Genomic DNA, 18851 nt, shown 5'->3' with positions numbered 1-18851 from the left:
CCCCCCCCCCCCCCCCCCCCATGCCGAGGACCTGAGGCAGGTGGTCCAGCGATCAGAGCCTACAGTAAAATAGTGGCAGGATCGCAGCTCCAGAGCTGAGAGGGACCTGAGGGGCAGCTTGGTCTACCTCCCTCATTTGACAAAGGAGGAGACTGAGGCCCAGAGAGGCGAGCGATTCATCTGTGACCCCATGGCCGGCAGGGAAGGGGCTCAGGGGGTCCCGGGACCCCAACGGGGATCAGGGCTCTGGGCTCTTGCTGCCCCGCCCCCTCCACCTGCCAACGTGGTGTCTGCCTCCCCCGCCCCCCGTCCCCGCTCCCGCCAGCGCCCCGCCCGCTCTTTCTCACTTCCCCAGCGGCGGCGCATATATTTGCATATCTTACCTTTGTTCCCGGGCAGCGACCAATCAGCGCGCGCGGCCCGGCCGGGGCGGGGCCTCGGGCACTGCGGCGGCCGCGGCGGAGGCTAGAGCCGGGCGAGCGGGGCTGGAGCGGGCGAGGCAGGGCTGCGCTGCGGGAGGCCGAGGTGTGGGCGGGGGGCGACCGTGCGCTGCAGCCTGCGGCTGGCGGACGGACTTACTGACCGACGGACCGACGGCTTGCCGCTACTCGGCCCCCGCTTCCTACAGCCAAGCCCGGGAGGGCGGAGGAGGGGGCGCGGCCGCCCGTGCCCGTGCCCGTGCCCGGGGGGTGCCCGGCCGCCCCTCAGCGCTCGCCCCTGGCCTCGCTCCCTGACCGCCCCCCCAAGATGGTGTGCGGCGGCTTCGCCTGCTCCAGGAGCTGCCTGTGCGCCCTCAACCTGCTCTACACGGTGAGTGAGCAGCCCCGGGCACGGGCACGGGCACGGGCACCTGCCTCCGCCCGCTGCCCGGCGCGGCCTCCCACCTGTGCCCCCAGCCCTCCCGGTCCCTCTCCTGGAAGCCTCCTTCCCTCGCCCTCAGCCTCCTGGCTGGCTTCCGGGCACCCCCCCCCCCACCTTGGCATCTCTTTGGAGAGCCCCTGCCTGGGGCGGCCTCGGCCTCCCCTCCCCGCCCTCCGACACCCCGTTGTCCTCCGGGTCCCCGCATCCCCGGCGCCCGGGCCGCGCTCACGCTCGCCTGCTCGATTGGGACGAGGGTGGCCTTGGAGGGCAGCCTGGGTCGGGGCGTCCTGGTGCCAGAGCAGCCTGGGTCTGGGGCCCAGCGGGTAATTAACAGCCACACCGATGGCCCGCGGCTTCCTCGTAGGCCACCGGGCAGATTTACACCAGGATGTCTGTGGTGGCTTCCGAAGTTCCTCCGGTTTTGTCCTAAACAATTGTCTCCCCAGGGAGGCTGCTTGATGGCTTTCCCAGCGCTTGCTAGCGGAAAGCAGCGCTCCATTTTAAGCCGGGTATTCTCCCGTCACGTCCCCACCCAAGTGAGCTTCCAGATGATAATAATGATCATTTTTATATTCAGGGGTTGGCACCAAGTTCTTCACCCAGAGTTGAAACGCTCTCAAGGCAAAGCGACCCTTGGATTTTTGTCCTGGTAGCCTCACAATTGCCCGGCAGGGTTTCCAGCACGCAGGGGTGCTGAAGGGATGCTAAGAAGGGTCTTTGGAAGCATCTAATGTCTCTTTGGTTGAATTGAATTGGATTCCATCGAAGTGGCGGGAGGGTGAGTTGGGGTGGGGGAGGGGGGCACTGGAGGAAGAAGCTGATGAGGCAGGATACAAAAAACAATGCTCCCGGTTCTTGGGACTATGCCCCCGCCCTCTTCATTGTCCAGCCCCAGATCCACCTCTTACCTTGTCCTTTCTCCCACCCTGCAAACATCCCCAGGAGGCTGCGAGTTAAGAAGGAACCAGGCCAGCTGTGGCTAGCTTATGTTACAGGCCTTGGAACCCAAAGTTAGCCCTGTCTTCTCAGCCCTGTAAGAGCTCGGATCATTTTACAGGGATTGTTGTGTGTTCTCACTTGTACACGACCATGTCTGAGATCTGAGGGCAAGCAAGGGTTTAGACGAACCTCTCTGTCTACTGCAAAGCACCATTGGCTTGTTTACTGATCCCAAAGGAAGAACACAGCAGAGAGACCCCCCCCCCAACCACCAGCTGGGTGAATTCTGGTCTTGTGATTCAGCAGATGTTTGTTAAATTCCTACTGTGTGCCAGGCCCAGCGTGCCTGGATCAGACCAGCATAATTAGAGACCTGTGCCACGCGTGGTTTTTGTTTTTCCAAATCCACCTTTGTCTTCTTTAGTGCGGCTGATCAGGTTAATTGGTTATTGAGTCAGGACTAACCAGCTCACCTGGGAGCTCTGTTAGTGACCTGGATATGTTGTCCTGGGCTGTTTCCACACTAGCTTCCTGGAGCTCTGAGTTCAAATCCTTTCTCTGATCCAAGCCGTCCTGTCATGTGCTCCTTGGCATGTGACTTCATGGCCCAGCCTGTTTCCTTAGGGCCCTAGAATGGTCACCTGTGTGGTTTGCTGCCTGCCAGTCCTGGGAAGTGAGATCCAGGAACTTATTTTTTTAAAACGGAACTAGGAGTTTGAGATTGCTTCTGGCAACCCCCAGGACAGGTGCCTTCAGCTGGATGGGAAGGGAAAGGGGACAGGAGGAAAGGCAGTATTTGAATGAGCCAGACTAGGGCAGAAGACAGTAAGAGTTCGTTCATTTGAAATTCCATTGATGTTGAAAGGACAGTGACTTGGTTTGGATCTCAAGGCTTCCAGTGGAGTCGTGAGGCACAGTGGAAAGAAAGGGTGGGGTGGGAGTCTGAGGACCTGAGTTCAAATTCTGGTCTTGCCAGTTAACTGCCTATGGAACCTTAGCCTAAGTTTTCCTTATCTGTAAAATGAGACTGGACCTAGTGACATCTAGGGTCCCTCCCAATTCTCAACCTGTGATGCTATGAATTGTAAAATGAAACAGGTAGACCCTTCAGTCTAGTCCATTGAACACTGATCATGTGTCTGTGCTAGGTACTGGGGACACACAGACAAGAAATAACCCCCCACAAACATCCCTGTCCTCAAGGATAGAACTTCTTAATATAAGTACATAAAATATCATTTAATTACTTGACCAGGTAATCATAGAATAATCAAACTGGAAGGGATCTCAGTGAGCAGCCCATCTAGGCATTTTTAAACTGTGGTCTTCAAACAGAATTCTGAGAAAGGGTCTAGAGTTCAGTAAGTAGACTCCCAAAGGATTCAACTACATGAAGAGGTTAAGAACCCTTGTTCTCTCCCAGCCCCCATTCCCAGAAGAATCCCCTCTTTGCTGCACATGCCAAATGCATATCCAGCCTCTTCTTGGACACCTGCATGAAGGGGTGCCCGCTATGTCTGGAGAAGCCCATGTCATGTTGGGGTGACCAATGGCCCAGAAGCTTCCCTTGACCCCAAGTCTAAATTTTCCTCCTGCTCGGCTCTCTCCTGCCCCTTTACATTCATATTCTCCAATAATCTAGTATTTTCTGAGCTTATTCCAAGGGTATTGCCTCTCCCCTAGTCCCATTTAACCAAATTTAATAGGATGGGTCATGGAGTGCCAGTGAGCCAGACCAGATCTGGGATTGGCTTGAATGGTGTGTCATTTCATATTATCACAGATCTGAGGTTGTTATTTATTTAGACTGGCATTGCTGGTGGGGGTGGGAAAGGACTGGCTCGATATTTTAAGGTGAACATTGATAAAAAATCAGAATGGACAGGCAGTTGGTGTTGTGGAGGGGGGAGGAGAGGAGTGAGTTTTGTCCGTGAGGACAAGTGCATTATTTGTATTTGGGCTTACTATATCCCCAGTGCTCTGGAAAGTCACCTCCTAAAATGAATGTCCAGCTGCCATTGTGGGCCTATGGGTCTGATCCTGTTTCTTTTTTAATCCATTCATCCCAGCTTCCTTGGAATTGGATATGCCAGGGCAGACATGGCACATACACACACACACACACACACACGCACACTCGAGCACACGCACAGGTTAAGTCTTGCCAAGCACTTTACATAGAATTGTACATCTAGACTTCGAAGGGCCCTTAGAAGCAGCTGGTCTAGTCCTAATTCTACAGATGACAAAATTGAAACCCATAAGGATTTCATGACTTACCCAAGGTCACGTCGTGATGATATTGGATCCTCACAGCAACCCTGTGAGTAGCATTATTATTAATAGCCTCATTTTACAAGTGAGGAAAGGGAAGCTTAGAAAGGCTCAGTGACTTGCCCAGGGTCACACAGTTAGTATCTGATCATAGTCAGGATTTGAACCCAGGCTTTCCTGACTCCTGAGGTCACCACTGTTTCACCACTCCAGCTTGCCTCTTAGAAGTGAGTCAGAGAAAACCTGGGTCCCTGGGGTCAGGACAGTGTGAACTTTCTGCTGACAAGTTTTCACTTCATTCAGAATCGATGACGTCAGTCCTGGAAGATCACAAGAGCCTCGGGGAGAAGGTTTTCCCTCACCCTGCAGAATGGGCTTGATCCAGGAGGAAGCCAGGCAAGGGTCAGAATCCTTCATTAAGGCAGCTCTGGGCGTGCCTCCTCCTTTGTAGTTGCCTGCAGCCTTCCCGGAAGTAGGCAGAAGGATTGTAGGGAGTGGGGGAGGAGGGATCTTTAATCCCTTCATCCACCTTCTGGACCAGAAACTGACACAGAGATTCCTTTTATGTGCTTCTGGGCATCGACAAAAAAAACAGAGTTTGAGGATAGAACTAGAAACTGAGGCCCGAGCTGGAGACAAGATTGCCGATAACACTTTTGGACAAGTGTAGGTAGTTCAGATGTTTACTGAGGCATTGTGGGCCACTGGAAAGTCTAAGAGGAGGCAAAACCAAAAATCAGCCCTTGGAAAGCCGGTGGGCATCCCTGCATTAGATTCTCTTGAGAGTGAGGAAGTGTCCTGCAAGTCACCTGGCCCTATGTCCTTGCTTTATAGAGGAGGAAACATAAGAAAGAACCAGTGGCGTTCCCAAGGTTGCTCAGCTATGTAGTAAATAGCAGAGCTGAGATTTGAACTCTGGTCCTTTGGCTTTGAATTTTCTGCTCTTGTCCCTGCTCCTGTTTGGCCAGTGAGCCTCGGTTCTGGGAGGGCTCAAGTGTATCTGTAAGGTATTTCCAACTGCTTTAGAAATTCCATTCAGTTAACATTGTGTGCCAGGCACTTTGTAGGATACTGGGATTAAGCCTGGAGCAACTGATTTGCAATATTTCTCAACCCAAACCAAGAGTTTTGAATTCAAATCTGCTCTCTTTAAAGCACAAAGCTATGAGAGGAAATGCCCTCAGCCCTGAGGTCCCTGAACCTGCTTGGCTAGGTTCTCTCTGGGCCATCATCCACACGGTAACGGAGCTGGTGGGAATGGGCATCGTCCTGAGATGCAACATTGGCTTCTCAAAGAGTGTTCTAAACATGAGCTTGAATTTCTAGATTGGTAAACAATAACAGGTTGAGGGTGGAATTTCAGAAACAGCACACCTCATGGGATGAGGAGAGGCTCCAGTCCAAGGAACCACATCGGAACTCTTCCTTCTTCACTTTTCCCTTTATCATTTATAAGTTCCGCTCTGGGAAGCTTTTGAGAAAATAGAAGGTCCGAGGTTAGAAGGACTATGGTCAGATCAAGGCACTGTAGCTGAGACCTGGCTGAGCAATAAAGAGTTTGATTATCTGTCATTACCCACCCACCCCCCACCAAGATATGTGGAGAGATTATTTTTAGAGGGGTAATTTTTGCAGGAAATGTCATGCCCTGATAAGGATATTCATGAGATAAACTGAGGCAGAGAGAATTTTTAAAGTGTCAGATGGTGTGTGGTCAAAGTCCAAGGTAGAGAAATCATGACATCGATTTAAAGTAATTTAATATTTTAAAAATGCTTTAGAACAGCTTTTTTTATGTAGCTCGTAGGACCATAGACAGAGGCTTGGCAAGGAATTTTGAGAGAGATCATTGAATCCAACCCCTTCATTTAAGGTTGAGGAAACTGAGGTCTAGAGAAGTGAAGGGACTTGCTTAAGGTCACCCAGATATGGAATTGCAAAGCCAGGATTTGAACTTGGGTCCTTTGGTTCTAAGTCCAGTATTCCTTCGACTATTCTAAACCCCAGTATCTAGTGTTCTTTACTCCCTACCTTGGTTGTGGTGATGGCAGTGGAGGGAGGCAAGAGAGTCAGTTGCCTTTCCTATGTGGCTACCAGAATTTGAACGTGGGTCTTCTGACTCTGAATCTTGTGCTATGGGAGAAACAAGAGAAGGGTTCAATAATGGACAATTTTTAATGTTACTTTTTAAAAATGCACATTTTTGAGCTCAGAAATTCCAACGTCCATATCACAGAGTATTGACTTTGTGGTGATCCAAGGTGATGGGGGAGGATGATGACTCAAAAACGTCCCAGGGTTGCTAAAGTAGCTGAAGAGGAATTTGAGCTCTCTACCTTAGAGGCCAGGTGCATAGATGCCCTTTTCTGTCTGCTCTCAATACGTGAGCAAGTGGAGGGATGCTTCCTCACACTCAACAAATATTCAGTTGCTTTCTGTGTGGTTCATGACAGAGACATAGCCAGTATGGTGCCTGCCTTCATAGAACTTATAGTTTCATTCAGATCTCTCCTGATGGCATGCAAGTATATGCTTGGGGGAGCCAGGATGAGGTGCAGTGTGTACTAGTTGATTTGAGTTCTGATTTCACAGTCATGAAGACTGCCTTCAGGCACTTAGTAGCTTTGGGGTCCTAAGCACAAGAATGTACCTCAGTTTCACCATTTGTAAAATGTCAGTGTGGCAAATTGTCTAGAGAGCTGACCAACACATGTGTGTGTTGGTGAACACAGCAATAGTGGTAGCTTTTATTAAGTACCTGCTATCTGCCAGGCAGCCTCTGACCTCGGTGAGCTTACGTCCTGTACTGAAGAGGAGAGGTCCTAACCTGAGCCCGAGCCAGACGTATCTCCCTGAAACTCGCCCCCACCCCAGCTCACTCTATGAACATCCCCACAAAGACAGTGCCTTGCAAATATCGTGTGCATAATAAAATGATTTTACAAGTTGAAGTGAAGTGAAGGAAAGTTGGGGCTAGTTTAGAGGGCCATAGACATGGAGCTGGAAAGGACCTTGGAGGTCATCTAGTTTAATGCCTTCATTTTATAGAGGAGAAAACTGAGACTTACTGTGGTGAAAATTGCATGTTGAGGTCATGTTATTAAGGAGCAGGGTTAGGATTTGAACTCGGGTCCTCTGCCTCCCTCTCTCCACAGCACTTGACTATTTAAAGGTCTAGCTTTGCTCCATGCTCCCAGTTAGTTTAATCTTGGGCCATCAGTTTCACCTCATGATGTCATTGGTCCCCTGTGAAAAATGAAGGCAAACAGCAAGAAGGACTCTCCCTTAGGAAATGACAGATCTGGGCTCATTGACCTTCAAGGCTCCTTCCCACTCCAGTTCCGCCACTGCCATGATTGAGTGGGCTCTGGAGAGGGGAGACTCTGCAGGCTTTTCAGCGGGGAAAGCACCAGGAGCCGAGTTCTACATTAGGAAGATTAATTTGGCATCTCTATAATAGCTTAATGCTTTGACTTCTTTGTCCTAGCCTGTTGATTAAAAAAAAAAAAAAATCAGGGCAAGACTTCAGGGAAGTGAGGAGATAGGAATAGACAGCCGCCGGCTTGTTGTGAGTGTGGCTTCTTGGCCCTTTTCCCAGATTTGATCCCTGGGGGAAGGGGAGACAATGGTGCTTCCCCACTCTCCCTTCTAGCCTTGGTCTATAAACTAAAACAATATTAAGTACCAGAAACTATATTTTTCAGAATTATTTATGGGCACCTTCAGAGGCCAAGTCAGGACATTAAGTCATTTTTGTAATTATTATTTTCATTTGGGCATTTAATAAAACATTCCAGAAGAGCATGATTTTAATGAGATTTCTGTCCTCTCCAGTTAATCCATCTACAAGTATTCATTAAGCACTAAGTGCTGGGCATGCAAGGAGATACCTTGCTGCCCTCTTGGAGCTTACATTCTAGTGGGTGGGTGGGTGGGGCAACAGGTGAGTAACCAGAGTATACAGGGTCCAGAAGGAGCAGATGAGAGGTAACTTTCTCTGGAGGCACTACCAGCTGAGGGGCCACAACCTCTTCTTAGCTCGAAGGCAGGGCCTCAAGAATGGTCAGGTTGCTGCGAGGGAGGATGGGAGTGCCTAGGAAGAAGCAATGGCCCCTGGAGGAAGGACTTGCCTGGAGCACTGTCCCTAGCCTGGCCTGGCCTGGCCTGGCCATGGGGAGTTTGGGAGAGGTGAATGGTGAGTGGAGGCTCAGGCATGGGAGGAGATTGAGGGAGGAGGGCCAGGCTGGATAGTGAAAAGGACACCAGCCTCCCGCTGCAGCTTTATCCCGGGGTGTAGAGCACCCTGCTCTCTGAGGGCTGTGCCGGGGAGCTCCAGCCTGAAAGGCCCCACCACGCTAGAAGGGGCTCAAGGAGGGAGCTGGAAATGGAATGGATGCCTTCTGGCCCACAGCCAGTCTTGCCAGCTGTGCCCGGGCCTCTGCTGCAGTTTGAGGGCAGGGGAGTGCGTATACTTTTTCATTTTTTAGTATAAAATTTTAGGATTCCTAATAATGATTGTACATCTTACCTCCTTAGACCCTGTGAGGTAAGAGCTATTACTGTGTCCGTTTTATTAATAAGGAATAAGCTCAGAAACATCAAGTCATTTGCCCAAGATCACACAGCACATAAGTGCAGGGGTGGGGTGGGGGGCAGGATTTGAATCAGGCTCTCCCCAAGTTGAGTATTCCCTCCATAGCACAAAGCTACCATTATGAAGCTAACTGGCCAGGGCCCAAGGGAACAGCCTGCAACCAGGGCAAAGAGGAAATTAAGTTCTGGATAAATACAGATTGTGTGTGTTATTTTTAACACGTAAGATATGGAATAAGAGGCACCTGGTGGCTCAGTGGTTAGAACATTGGGTCTGGAGTCAGGAAGAACTGAGTTCAAATCTGGACTCAGATACTGCCATGTGACCCTGGGTAAGTCACTCAACCTTGGTTGCCTCGGAGGCAGCTGGTGGCTCAATGGTTAGAACACTGAGTCTAGAATCGGGAAGACCTGAGCTCAAATCTGTACTCAGACACTGGCCATATGATCCTGGACAAGTCAATCTCTGTTTGCCTCAGTTTCCTCATATATAAAATAAGGATAATAATAGCACCTACAGGATAAATGAGGTCATATTTTTAAAGGTGCTTAGCAAATAAATACTATTCCCTTCCCCCTTTTCCTTAAATATGAGGTTAAATGGGTCTCTAAGTGCTTATGACCAGTTATTTGTTGGTGCAAAAATAGTACATTTGAAAGAGTGGACAAATCAGGACTGGAGGAGCTGTTTGAACTCTAATTCAGCCCTGGTCCAAATGGGGTCAATGCCCCAGAACCCTGGAATATGAGACCTTCTACTTGCCTTCTGGCTGTCCCCTTCCCCCAGCCAGTTACTGATCCTCCTAGCAACAAGTTGAAAGGATGGCCTTCTCCCTCTTGATTAGGCTTTATTTTAAATGCTCAATGTTCCTTTGCTCAGGGATCAGGGGTAATGGTGATGCCTCTTTGTCCAAGAGCTCTTGATTTTCAGACCATTGAATATTCTGCAAATTAATCAAAAGTGAGTGCATGTGACAGACCCAGTGTTTACATTCAGGGGACACATGCTGAGTCAGCCATAAAGTCTCTGAGCATGTGACATTAAAAAGAAAGTTTCTTGCCATTTTGGATTTCAAAAATGTGAGAAATACAGCAGCTGTTCACCTTGTTTTTAGCTTTCAACTCAGGTAAGTCTTTTTTTTTTATTTTTGGCTAGGCAATGGGGTTAGGTGACTTGCCTAGGGTCACACAGCTAGTGAGTGTTATGTGTCTGAGTCTGGATTTGAACTCAGGTCCTCCTGAATCCAGGGCTGGTGCTCTATCCACTTCGCCACCTAACTGCCCCACAACTCAGGTAACTCTTGAAAGAGGCAGTATAGCCTAGCGGATAGCATGCTGGGCTCAGAGACAGGGGAAACCTGGATTCAAATTCTGCTTCTGGTCCGCATTAGCTGGGTGACCCCTGAAGAAGCTTTGCCTCCTCTCTGAGCCCCAGCATCTTCATCTGTAGAATCTAGATAATATTTCCAGCAGTAGCTACCTTACGGTATTGTTGAAAGGCTCAGATGATAGATGGGAAAGGCATTAAAACATTTTAAAAAGCCACGTGATAAATGTTATTGTCTTATACTCCAACAATCTGGGAGTTCCATAGAGGAACTCCCTCCACCAATCGATATAGCCACTCCTCTATGACTTAGTAGTCCCAGACACAGAAAGGCTAAGTCAGACATGCTCAGCTTAGCTTGTAAGGTGGGATTTGATCTCTTGCCTTTTCTGATTTCAATTCCAGCACTCTTTGTTTTGAATGAGATCAGTCAATCAGCGGGATAGGCATTTATTCAGTGCCTGCCATGGATGAGGAATTGTGCAAGAGGTGATATCTGTAAAACACTAGTAGGTCTAGAAGTGCTCTGGTTGTCAGCTATATTATTCATTAGAGTGTTTTTGGATTCTGGCCAGGCTGTGGATCTTGGGGGAGTAGGCAGTGAGGGCCACCTGGAAGAGCGCTGTTCCATTTGTGTTTATTGTCACTGCTAACATGGCTTTCTAGACCTGGCCCCGCTCTGGAATGGAGCCCAGAGGGGTGGGTCATCCTGTACCAGTGGCCGGTGACAATGGCTTGCATGGTCCCTGACTTTTCAGGAAGGGCTGAAACGTATGACTCTCTGTCCCTATCTTCACCTACTTCCTGCCCAGGGATGGATCACTGGACAAGACCTTAAAGATACAGGGGCAAGTAGGAAGGAGGCGAGAGTTGTTGGCAGAATTTTACAGAAAGTTATTGTTTGGTTGGTTAATTTTGGGCCCCACTTCCAACTTCGTTGGTGTGGGTAACTCTTGATGTGAAACTTCCCTCCACCAATGCAGGCTGGGATGGCCTCTGAAAGTGAAAGGCCTAGAGAGCAGCTCTGAGTCTATATACATGTAACATGGACATGTATATATGTGTACACATGTATACACATGTGTAGGCTTGGAGGGCTAAATAAATGTCAGTTGTTGTTTTGTTGTTAGCATTATTGTGAGCCAGAGGTGGGCTTTGGGGTGTTGAGGGGGCAGCGGCACCTCTGGGGTCAGGGCTGCCCGTCCCTCTTTGGTGTTGACCTGTGGCTCTGAGAAGCTGTAGCCTGCGAGGCTCAGGGGTGATGACATTTGTGAGGCCTTTGACAAACCTTCACTTAAATGTTAGTCATGATGGCATTTTTTACACCCATAACATTAAACATGAAATTAAGTGAGGATGATAATCAGCATGAAAATTAACGAAGTTGAAAATATGCCGAATTTAGAGTCAGAGGGGCTGAGTTTGAATCCTAGTTCATTCAGCCACCTGTGAGGCTGTGGGTAAGTCACCTGACCTTGCCGGGCCTCAGTTTCCTTATCTATAAAATAAGCAGCTTGGATTAGCTGACCTGGAGATATTTTCTATAACCCGGAAAGCCTCTATTTTGCCCCGGAATGTTCCCATTCTCAGCAATCTGCAAGTTATGGTCAAAGGAAGTGGGCTGGATGGCCTCTGGAAAGCCAACCAGTGCCAGCCATGCTGGGGCATAGCCTGTCTGCAGGTCAAATAGCACCGAGCATTTCCTAGTTTATGGGCCTCTTTGGAGAACAATATTGGATGCAAACAGAAAATTCCAGTCTCTGTCTTCTGCTGTGCTTCTATGGGGGTTCTATGGGATGCCATGTGGTCCCCGATATCAGCTGCACCTCTTGGTCATAGAAGAGCCTGCAGGAAGGGTGAGTATTACTTCAAAAGCCTTTTGTTGTGTATTGAGTTCCCCCTCCCCCCATCAGATTGTAAACTCCAGGAGGGCAGGGACTATCTTTTTTTTTTTTTTTTTTTGTATCCCCTCCGTAGCACTTAGCACAATGCCTGGCACCAGGTAGGCGATTAATCCGGGTTTACTGAATTGAATTGAAAATGTTGCTAGCTCTCTATTAATCCTCTAAACATTCTGTGGATCACTGGGGATTTTTACGGAGTGGACATGCAAATGAAAGAGTGGTTTTGGTTTCCACTAGTTCCGGGATTCTTAGCTATGATGGTGTGTCTACCTATGACATTTAAAATATGTATATTGAAGACTTACATTTCCCATTATAATCCCTCCTATCTACTTCTAGGGGACTTTGAAAACAAACAAACAAAAAATAAAGGGAAAAAAAATTGGCGAAGCTAATGAACACATCTAGAAGTCTGCTGTTTTGTGTAGTATTCAACACCGGAAGTCCTTCACTCCTGCGTGGTGGGGGATGGGAAAGGGACCATCTCACTTATTGTTGAGCTAGATGACCGTAAGCAAGTCATTTTCTTCTTTCTAGGTCTCAGTTTTCTCATCTATAAAATGGGGATAGTAGTAGGAGCAGTGGTAGTGCTTTCAGTTTTAAAGTATTTTTTAGATGACTTTTATAAGTTGGCATGTTCCAAAGTGGGCTGGGGTGCAGGACTTTTGGTAACTTACGGAATTTGCCCTGAGCCCCATCAGGTACTAGGCCATTTCCTCAGATTGAGGGAGGGGAGGACTCCTCCATCCAGTTCTGTGTTCACATAAACACACAGTAGCTCACATCCTCTCTCAATCTATATAACAAGTTAACCTTTTAAATTGTAATTGTGAAAAGTATCTAGATCGTGGAAGGAACATGGAAACATTCAGTTGGATGGTGATAACTTAGATCCTATGTTTGGTTATTTCCTGATGATTGTTTGGTGGGGGAAGGGGAATGATATGCTTCCCAAATCAGAAACGTAGTGATTTAGGAAGGCAGTATGGTTCAGTGGAGCAAGGACTGGCTCTGGAGGCAGAGGATCTGGGTTCAGATCATGGCTTTTACCACTTACAGGCCTGTGTGAAATTATACCTCTCCGGGCCTTGTTTTCCTCCTCTGTGCAATGAATGCATTCAAATCTGGCCTCAGACACTTCCTTGCTGTTTGACCCTGAGCAAGTCACTTCACCCTGTTTCCCTCAGTTTCTTCATCTGTAAAATGAGCTGGAGAAAGAAATGGCCAAGCACTCCAGTATTATTGCCAAGAGAACCCTAAATGGGGCCACAAAGAGTCAGACATGACTGAACACCAGCTGAACACCAGCAATGACAACGAATGTATTATTGGACTAAATGAACCGAAAGGCCCCTTCTGGCTGAAACCTGTGATCCTAGCAACCTCTGAATTTCGTGACTTCTCCTCCCACCAATTTAGTTTCTACTTCATGTTCTTCTGAATTTTGATTTCAAATGAGATAATACTTGTAAAGCAGTGCCTGGTATACAGTGAACACTATATAAATGTTAGTGGTCATCATCACCACCATCACCATCATCATCATCATTGTTATTTTCTCATGGATGCACATGGTTGCTTCTCTTTGGCTTTGGGGGCTTTCTTGAGAGGAAATAAAGTACTCTATATAGACTTCTATGTCTTGTCTAGCCCCTTATCTAAGCCCTTTTCATCTCGAGCTCATATCATTAACTTTTCTTTGTTTCCAAAAGAAAACAGGAAAGGTTGGTGCTTGCTGCTTCATAGAGACATGACTAAATGCAAGTGAACAGATCTATCATCTGTTTTATTAGACTTCCATCTTCTAAAGGAAGGAAGCCGTTCATCATAGGTCTAAATTTACTTTCAATTAAAATTGATTTCATAAGGGAAATGTTGTCATTGAACTGAGGGGACCTTTTGTTCCTTTGCTGGGAACTTGTGGCTTTAGGTTGAAGAACTGAGCTTTTCAATTATGAAATTAGGATAGGCTTGGCTCAGATGACATCAATTTTAAGTAAGCAGTCAGGAAGACTCAGTGTGGTCCATTTATTTTCCCCAATAAGGGTAAGTGAAGACTTACTCATCTTTTACAGGCAGAAATTGATGAAGCCGATATTTCTAGAAGATCTTGGTGAAGCTCGCCATTCTTAATATGGTGAGACTTTGCTGTGCTGAATTGGGGAAATTATTACCCCAAACCGTAGCCAGTTAAATTCCAATTAAACAAAACAGTAAGACTATACATTATGGAAACTTTTTTCAACATTGATTTTTTTAAAAAAGGGTATATATTTTTGAAACTTTAGCCATCTTAATTATTGTCGGGTCGGTACCCTAGCAATATGGCAGGACCAAACGGGAAAACATGCCAGAATCATTTGCCTGTTGTTATTGTTTTTCAGTCATATCCTGCTTTTTGTCACTCCATTGGGAGTTTTCTTGGCAAAGATACCAGAGTAGTTTGCCATTTTCTTCTCCAGTTCATTTTACAGATGAGGAAACTGAACCAAACAGGGTTAAGTGACTTGTCCAGGGTCACATAGCTAGTCTGTATCCCGAGGCTAGATTTGAACTCAGGTCTTCCTGACTCCGTGGTCAGTGCTCTATCTACTGTGCCACCTAGCTGCCTGTTATCATTTACCTACTATTCCCCAGTTCAGAACAACTGGGCAGTGATGGACTTTTCTTTTGCCTATGGTGAACATTAATAACCTCTGACATTTGTGTAACCCTTTCAAATTTGCAAAGAGGCAGCCTGGATTAGTGGTTAAAGTAATTCTAAATCCGAGATTCCTTGATAGTTACTAATTATGTGACTGTGGGCAAGGCAGGTCAGCTTTCTGAGCCTCGGTTTCCTCCATATGCCAATGGAGATCAGCACCTTCTCTGCAACTTAGGGTCCTAGCTGGCCATAGCACAGAGCAGTTAAATGACTTGTCTAATGTCACATAGCCAGGAGATTGTAGAAATGGGACTGGAACCCTGGTCTTCCTGGCTTTAAAGATAGCTCTTTAACTACTGCCTTGTCTTCTCAAAACTTTCTGGGATCCTGACTCTATCAACTTGTATGCCAGCCATCCTCCCCAGCTTGGTGTCATCCAAAGACCTGACAAGCATCCATTTGTGTCTTTATTCAAGTCATTGATAAATTGGTTAACAGAAATCTTTATTCTATTGTTTCTTTGAATTTTATTGATCTCAGATTTAAAATGTGGCAAGCTGAGGGTAGTGGCTAGAGTCATTAAGAACTAGGTTTGAATCCCATCTCTAACATTTACTGACCCTGTGCAAACTACTTACCCGTTCAGTACCTTGAACAGGTAGCCAGGATTTTCCTACAGTTCATAGACAAGTCACCATATGAAGGGAATTCCTATGCTGGCAGTACCTCAATATTTAGTGTAGTAAGACTTGAGTTCAAATGTGGCCCCAGAAACATAGTAGTTGCGTGAACCTAGGCAAGTTACCTAACCTCTGTTTGCCTTAATTTCCTAGAGAAGAAAATGGCAAACCACTCCAATATCTCTGCCAAGAAAACCCTATGGGCAGTATTGGCATGCTATGGTCCACGGGTCACTAAGATCATGACTGAATGACAGGCCAACAACAAATAGTGTAGTAAAAATACACTTATAGAGTGTCTCCCACACCTCCCAAGCACCCCTGTCTGTACTAGATGCTCTACAGAGTTATAGACGTCAAAGTTTTTCTTACTCTGAAGAAGCTTTCGACCCAGTTGTGGATGTAAGATTGATACCTCTGAAAGAGCTAGGAACAGTAAAACAATATTACAGGAGAAGTCAGACAGTGTGACCTGGGTGGCCTAGGTCAGAGTTGGGGTCTTGCTTCAGAGAAAAGGTGTAATATGATGACTGATGGCTCGAGCAGTCAGGGAAGCTGGGTAGATTTCAGCTGGATTGCCCAAGGGGATTCCTTGCAGGGGTCAAGGCTTCCATGCAGTATGTGAAGGTGGGGATGATCATGGCTCGTTTGTGCAGCAGTGAGGAGACGTGTCTGATTAGCATGGAGGGTAAGCTTTAAAGGGGGGAGAGATTGAGTGGGGGGTAGGTAGTTTGGGAAGGCAGGATGTTATTCTACTCGGTAATGTGGGATGGAGTGATAGAGAACATTCTGTAGCAGGTGGTGAAGTTTCGATTCAGGTCTATAGGAAGCAGAGGGTGGACATGGCGCTTCAGTCATTTTAGGAGGACTCTTTGTGGTAGCCCCAGGTCTTGCTTGCTGGCCACTCTAGGTTTCTCCTTTATGGAACCTCATCAAACAATCAGGCAAAACAAACCAAAACAAATGAAAAACAAATGAGGACCCAAACTCATTGGGGTACCTCTCTGTGTGAATGGGTGTTGTTAGGGAGATCTGGAATTAGGGAGACCGGTGAGGGGGTTCTTGTACTTAACAGTGTGTAATGAATGACAAGGCCCCATCTTGTAGCCTTAGCAAAAATGAAGAGGAAGTAACAGATGGGAGAGTTTTCATAAGAAAGAGATCACGAGACTTAACAATTTACCGAGCACAGATGGCATTGACAGACAGGGAAGTTGGGAAGGCTCTTTTTTTTTTTTTCACATTTTTACAAATGAATTTAAAGAAGTGAGTTGATTTATGCTTTTTATGCCAACGACTTCTAGGCTGATGGTCTCTTCCGTCCCTCTTCCTCCTAGCAGGAAAATGTATAAGCCACTTCAGATAAATGGTGGTAGCTGGAATTTGGTCTTGGTCTCAGCACCCACTCAGAAAACATGCCGCAAAAGCTTAAGGCCAGTTCTAGGGAGCGTACATCCCCAGACTGACGAGTTCTTTCTTTTCGATCCCAAGAAAATGCTGATAGCGTCCCAGGGGAAACTTTGGTTATTTCCTTCTTCTCCCAAAATAACCTTTTATAGAACTATCTCAACAGGAAAAATTTTTGGTGGGGAACTTCCCCTGGGCCCACATTTTGCAAAATTAAACTATTTTAGATTATGAAATTTGGCTTCAGTTGTTTAATTATAAGAAGGTATATGTGATTGTGAATCATGGAACACTCTAGTCCTGGAACAATTGAAGATGATCATCCCCCCAAAGGGAAGTGAAGAGGGTCACGGTAGATATGAGAAGGGTACAGTAAGGAATTATAAAAGAAAACCAGAGTAAAACAACGTCATTAGAGAAATGGATGAGTGAAAAATAATATGGACAACTGGTCATGTGGCAAGTGAGGGGTCACTGTTGGACAGATTGGGGCACTTGGAGCCTTGTGGTTTCAGGGAAACATGAGGAAGATCCCTCAGTGCAAAACCCACCCCTGGCAATCTTTTGGAAGGACACAGATAAGAGGCCATGCACAGGACTGGCAGTTTCAGCCCATCCCGTTCAGAGTACACCCTGTTACCATCTGTGGGAGGGAGCACCCACATTGATATGGTAACAAATATATATGAATACATTACTCACAAGAAGGTGGTCATATAATGTTTCCAGTTTCTTGACCCACAACAATGGTTTCTAAAAACTGTGTCATAGGAGTTTTATGCAAACCTGGGGGATCAGATCCTATTAGTATCTATAAGATTCCTGCTGTGCATCTCTTGGATCAAATTCAAAGGCAAAAATGTCAGTGATGATAAGCCTGCAGTGGTTTGGCCTGGGTTTTAAGACCAGCAGTCTCCTGAGGACTCATTGTTGAAAATACACCCCCTCAAAAAAAAAGAAAGAGAAAATGCTTCAATGTGGACCATTATCAGCATGTTGGACTAAGGTTAAAGGCTGCCATTTCATCGACTACCACCCATAACCACTATGACATGGCATTCCCATGCAAGCTTCCCGACACATGGCTTCTGAATCCTACCTTATGCACTGGTGCCTCCAAGCTCTTCCATTATCTATGACCCAGCCAAGAAATGGTTCTATCGGGATCATTCACCCGAGATTCCTTAGAAGCCAGTGGAGGAATGTGGAGACAGCTGGCTGGGGAGCAGTTGGCATTTTTTTTTTCCCAAGCCCTTGGAGACAAGAAAGGAGAAGCATCCCCAGGAGCACTGCCTAGAGGCTCAGAAAAGAGGTGCTCGGGCACAAGTCTCTGTGTCTCAGCGAGCTTTAAAGAAGTCTCTGTTCCTTTTCCTGAAAAAGATTGCTTCCGATGGTTTCCTTCACATGCCTGGAGGTTAGGAAGACCAGAGCTTAGTCCCTGCTTCCTTTGACCCTGATGTTGACAGTTTCTTTCTTTGCTGTTGGTGAGAAATGGAGAGAAACCTGAAAACCTTGAGATTCTGATATGCTCAGGCAGGATGCCACAAAGCCTGGCCACCTGTAGCTCTCATGGTAGTAAACATTCAAAAATAGTCAACTTGCTTCTTCAGTATTTAAGAGAGCTGGGACCGTGGTTGTGTGGGCGGGTCCCCCCACCATGCAGCTCATAACCTTTCTGCTGCAGACGGAAATCTAGTTAGCTAAATGATAATTATTGTCTAAATAAGCCGGCTTAGAATGTAATCCAGCAAGGGGGAGAATTTCAGAAACAAACCACATTATATATAGAATGGTTTTCTGTTCCTAAACCAAAAGTGGCAATGATATAAAATGAGTATAAACAATATGCCTAAAAAAGCCTCAATTTAAATTTTTCCTGAGTTTTTGTTCCCCCCAATAAGACAAAACCCAATTGTTCCCTTGCCTCATGTATGCACACATGTGCACACACACACCCATGTATACATACATGTATGTATGCATATACACATGCATGTATGTGTGTATATATTTATATGTTCATGTGCATGCACTTAAAATGGTTTCTTTCAGATGCTACTGCCTTCTACAGGAGCTCTTCTCTAAACCTCCTGCTTGGTCATGCTCTTCCTAACCCTGAGATCACTTTGTGTTTACTGTGTGAACATGCTCTCTGTTCCTGCTCTGTGTTCATGTGGCATCCCAGTGTAGAATGCACACTCCCTGAGGACAGGGGCTGCTTT

The 18851-nt window shown here is 46.7% G+C and overlaps 1 protein-coding gene across 1 annotated transcript in view; it reads left to right on the top strand.

The window, feature by feature from the left end:
- Positions 1–706: 706 nt before the first annotated feature.
- The window catches only part of TSPAN13 (tetraspanin 13), a 30040-nt gene continuing 11895 nt past the window's right edge, over positions 707–18851 (top strand). Inside the window, exon 1 of the mRNA XM_027872183.1 lies at positions 707–810. Coding sequence (XP_027727984.1) covers positions 748–810 — 63 coding nt within the window. The 5' untranslated portion in view covers positions 707–747. The remainder of the gene's footprint in view (positions 811–18851) is intronic.

This window comes from Vombatus ursinus, unplaced genomic scaffold (assembly GCF_900497805.2).
Source record: "Vombatus ursinus unplaced genomic scaffold, bare-nosed wombat genome assembly UNPS02014799.1, whole genome shotgun sequence".
Taxonomy (NCBI): Eukaryota; Metazoa; Chordata; class Mammalia; order Diprotodontia; family Vombatidae; genus Vombatus; species Vombatus ursinus.
Note: the sequence above shows the minus strand (reverse complement) of the source record. Positions and strands in the feature narration are given on the sequence as shown.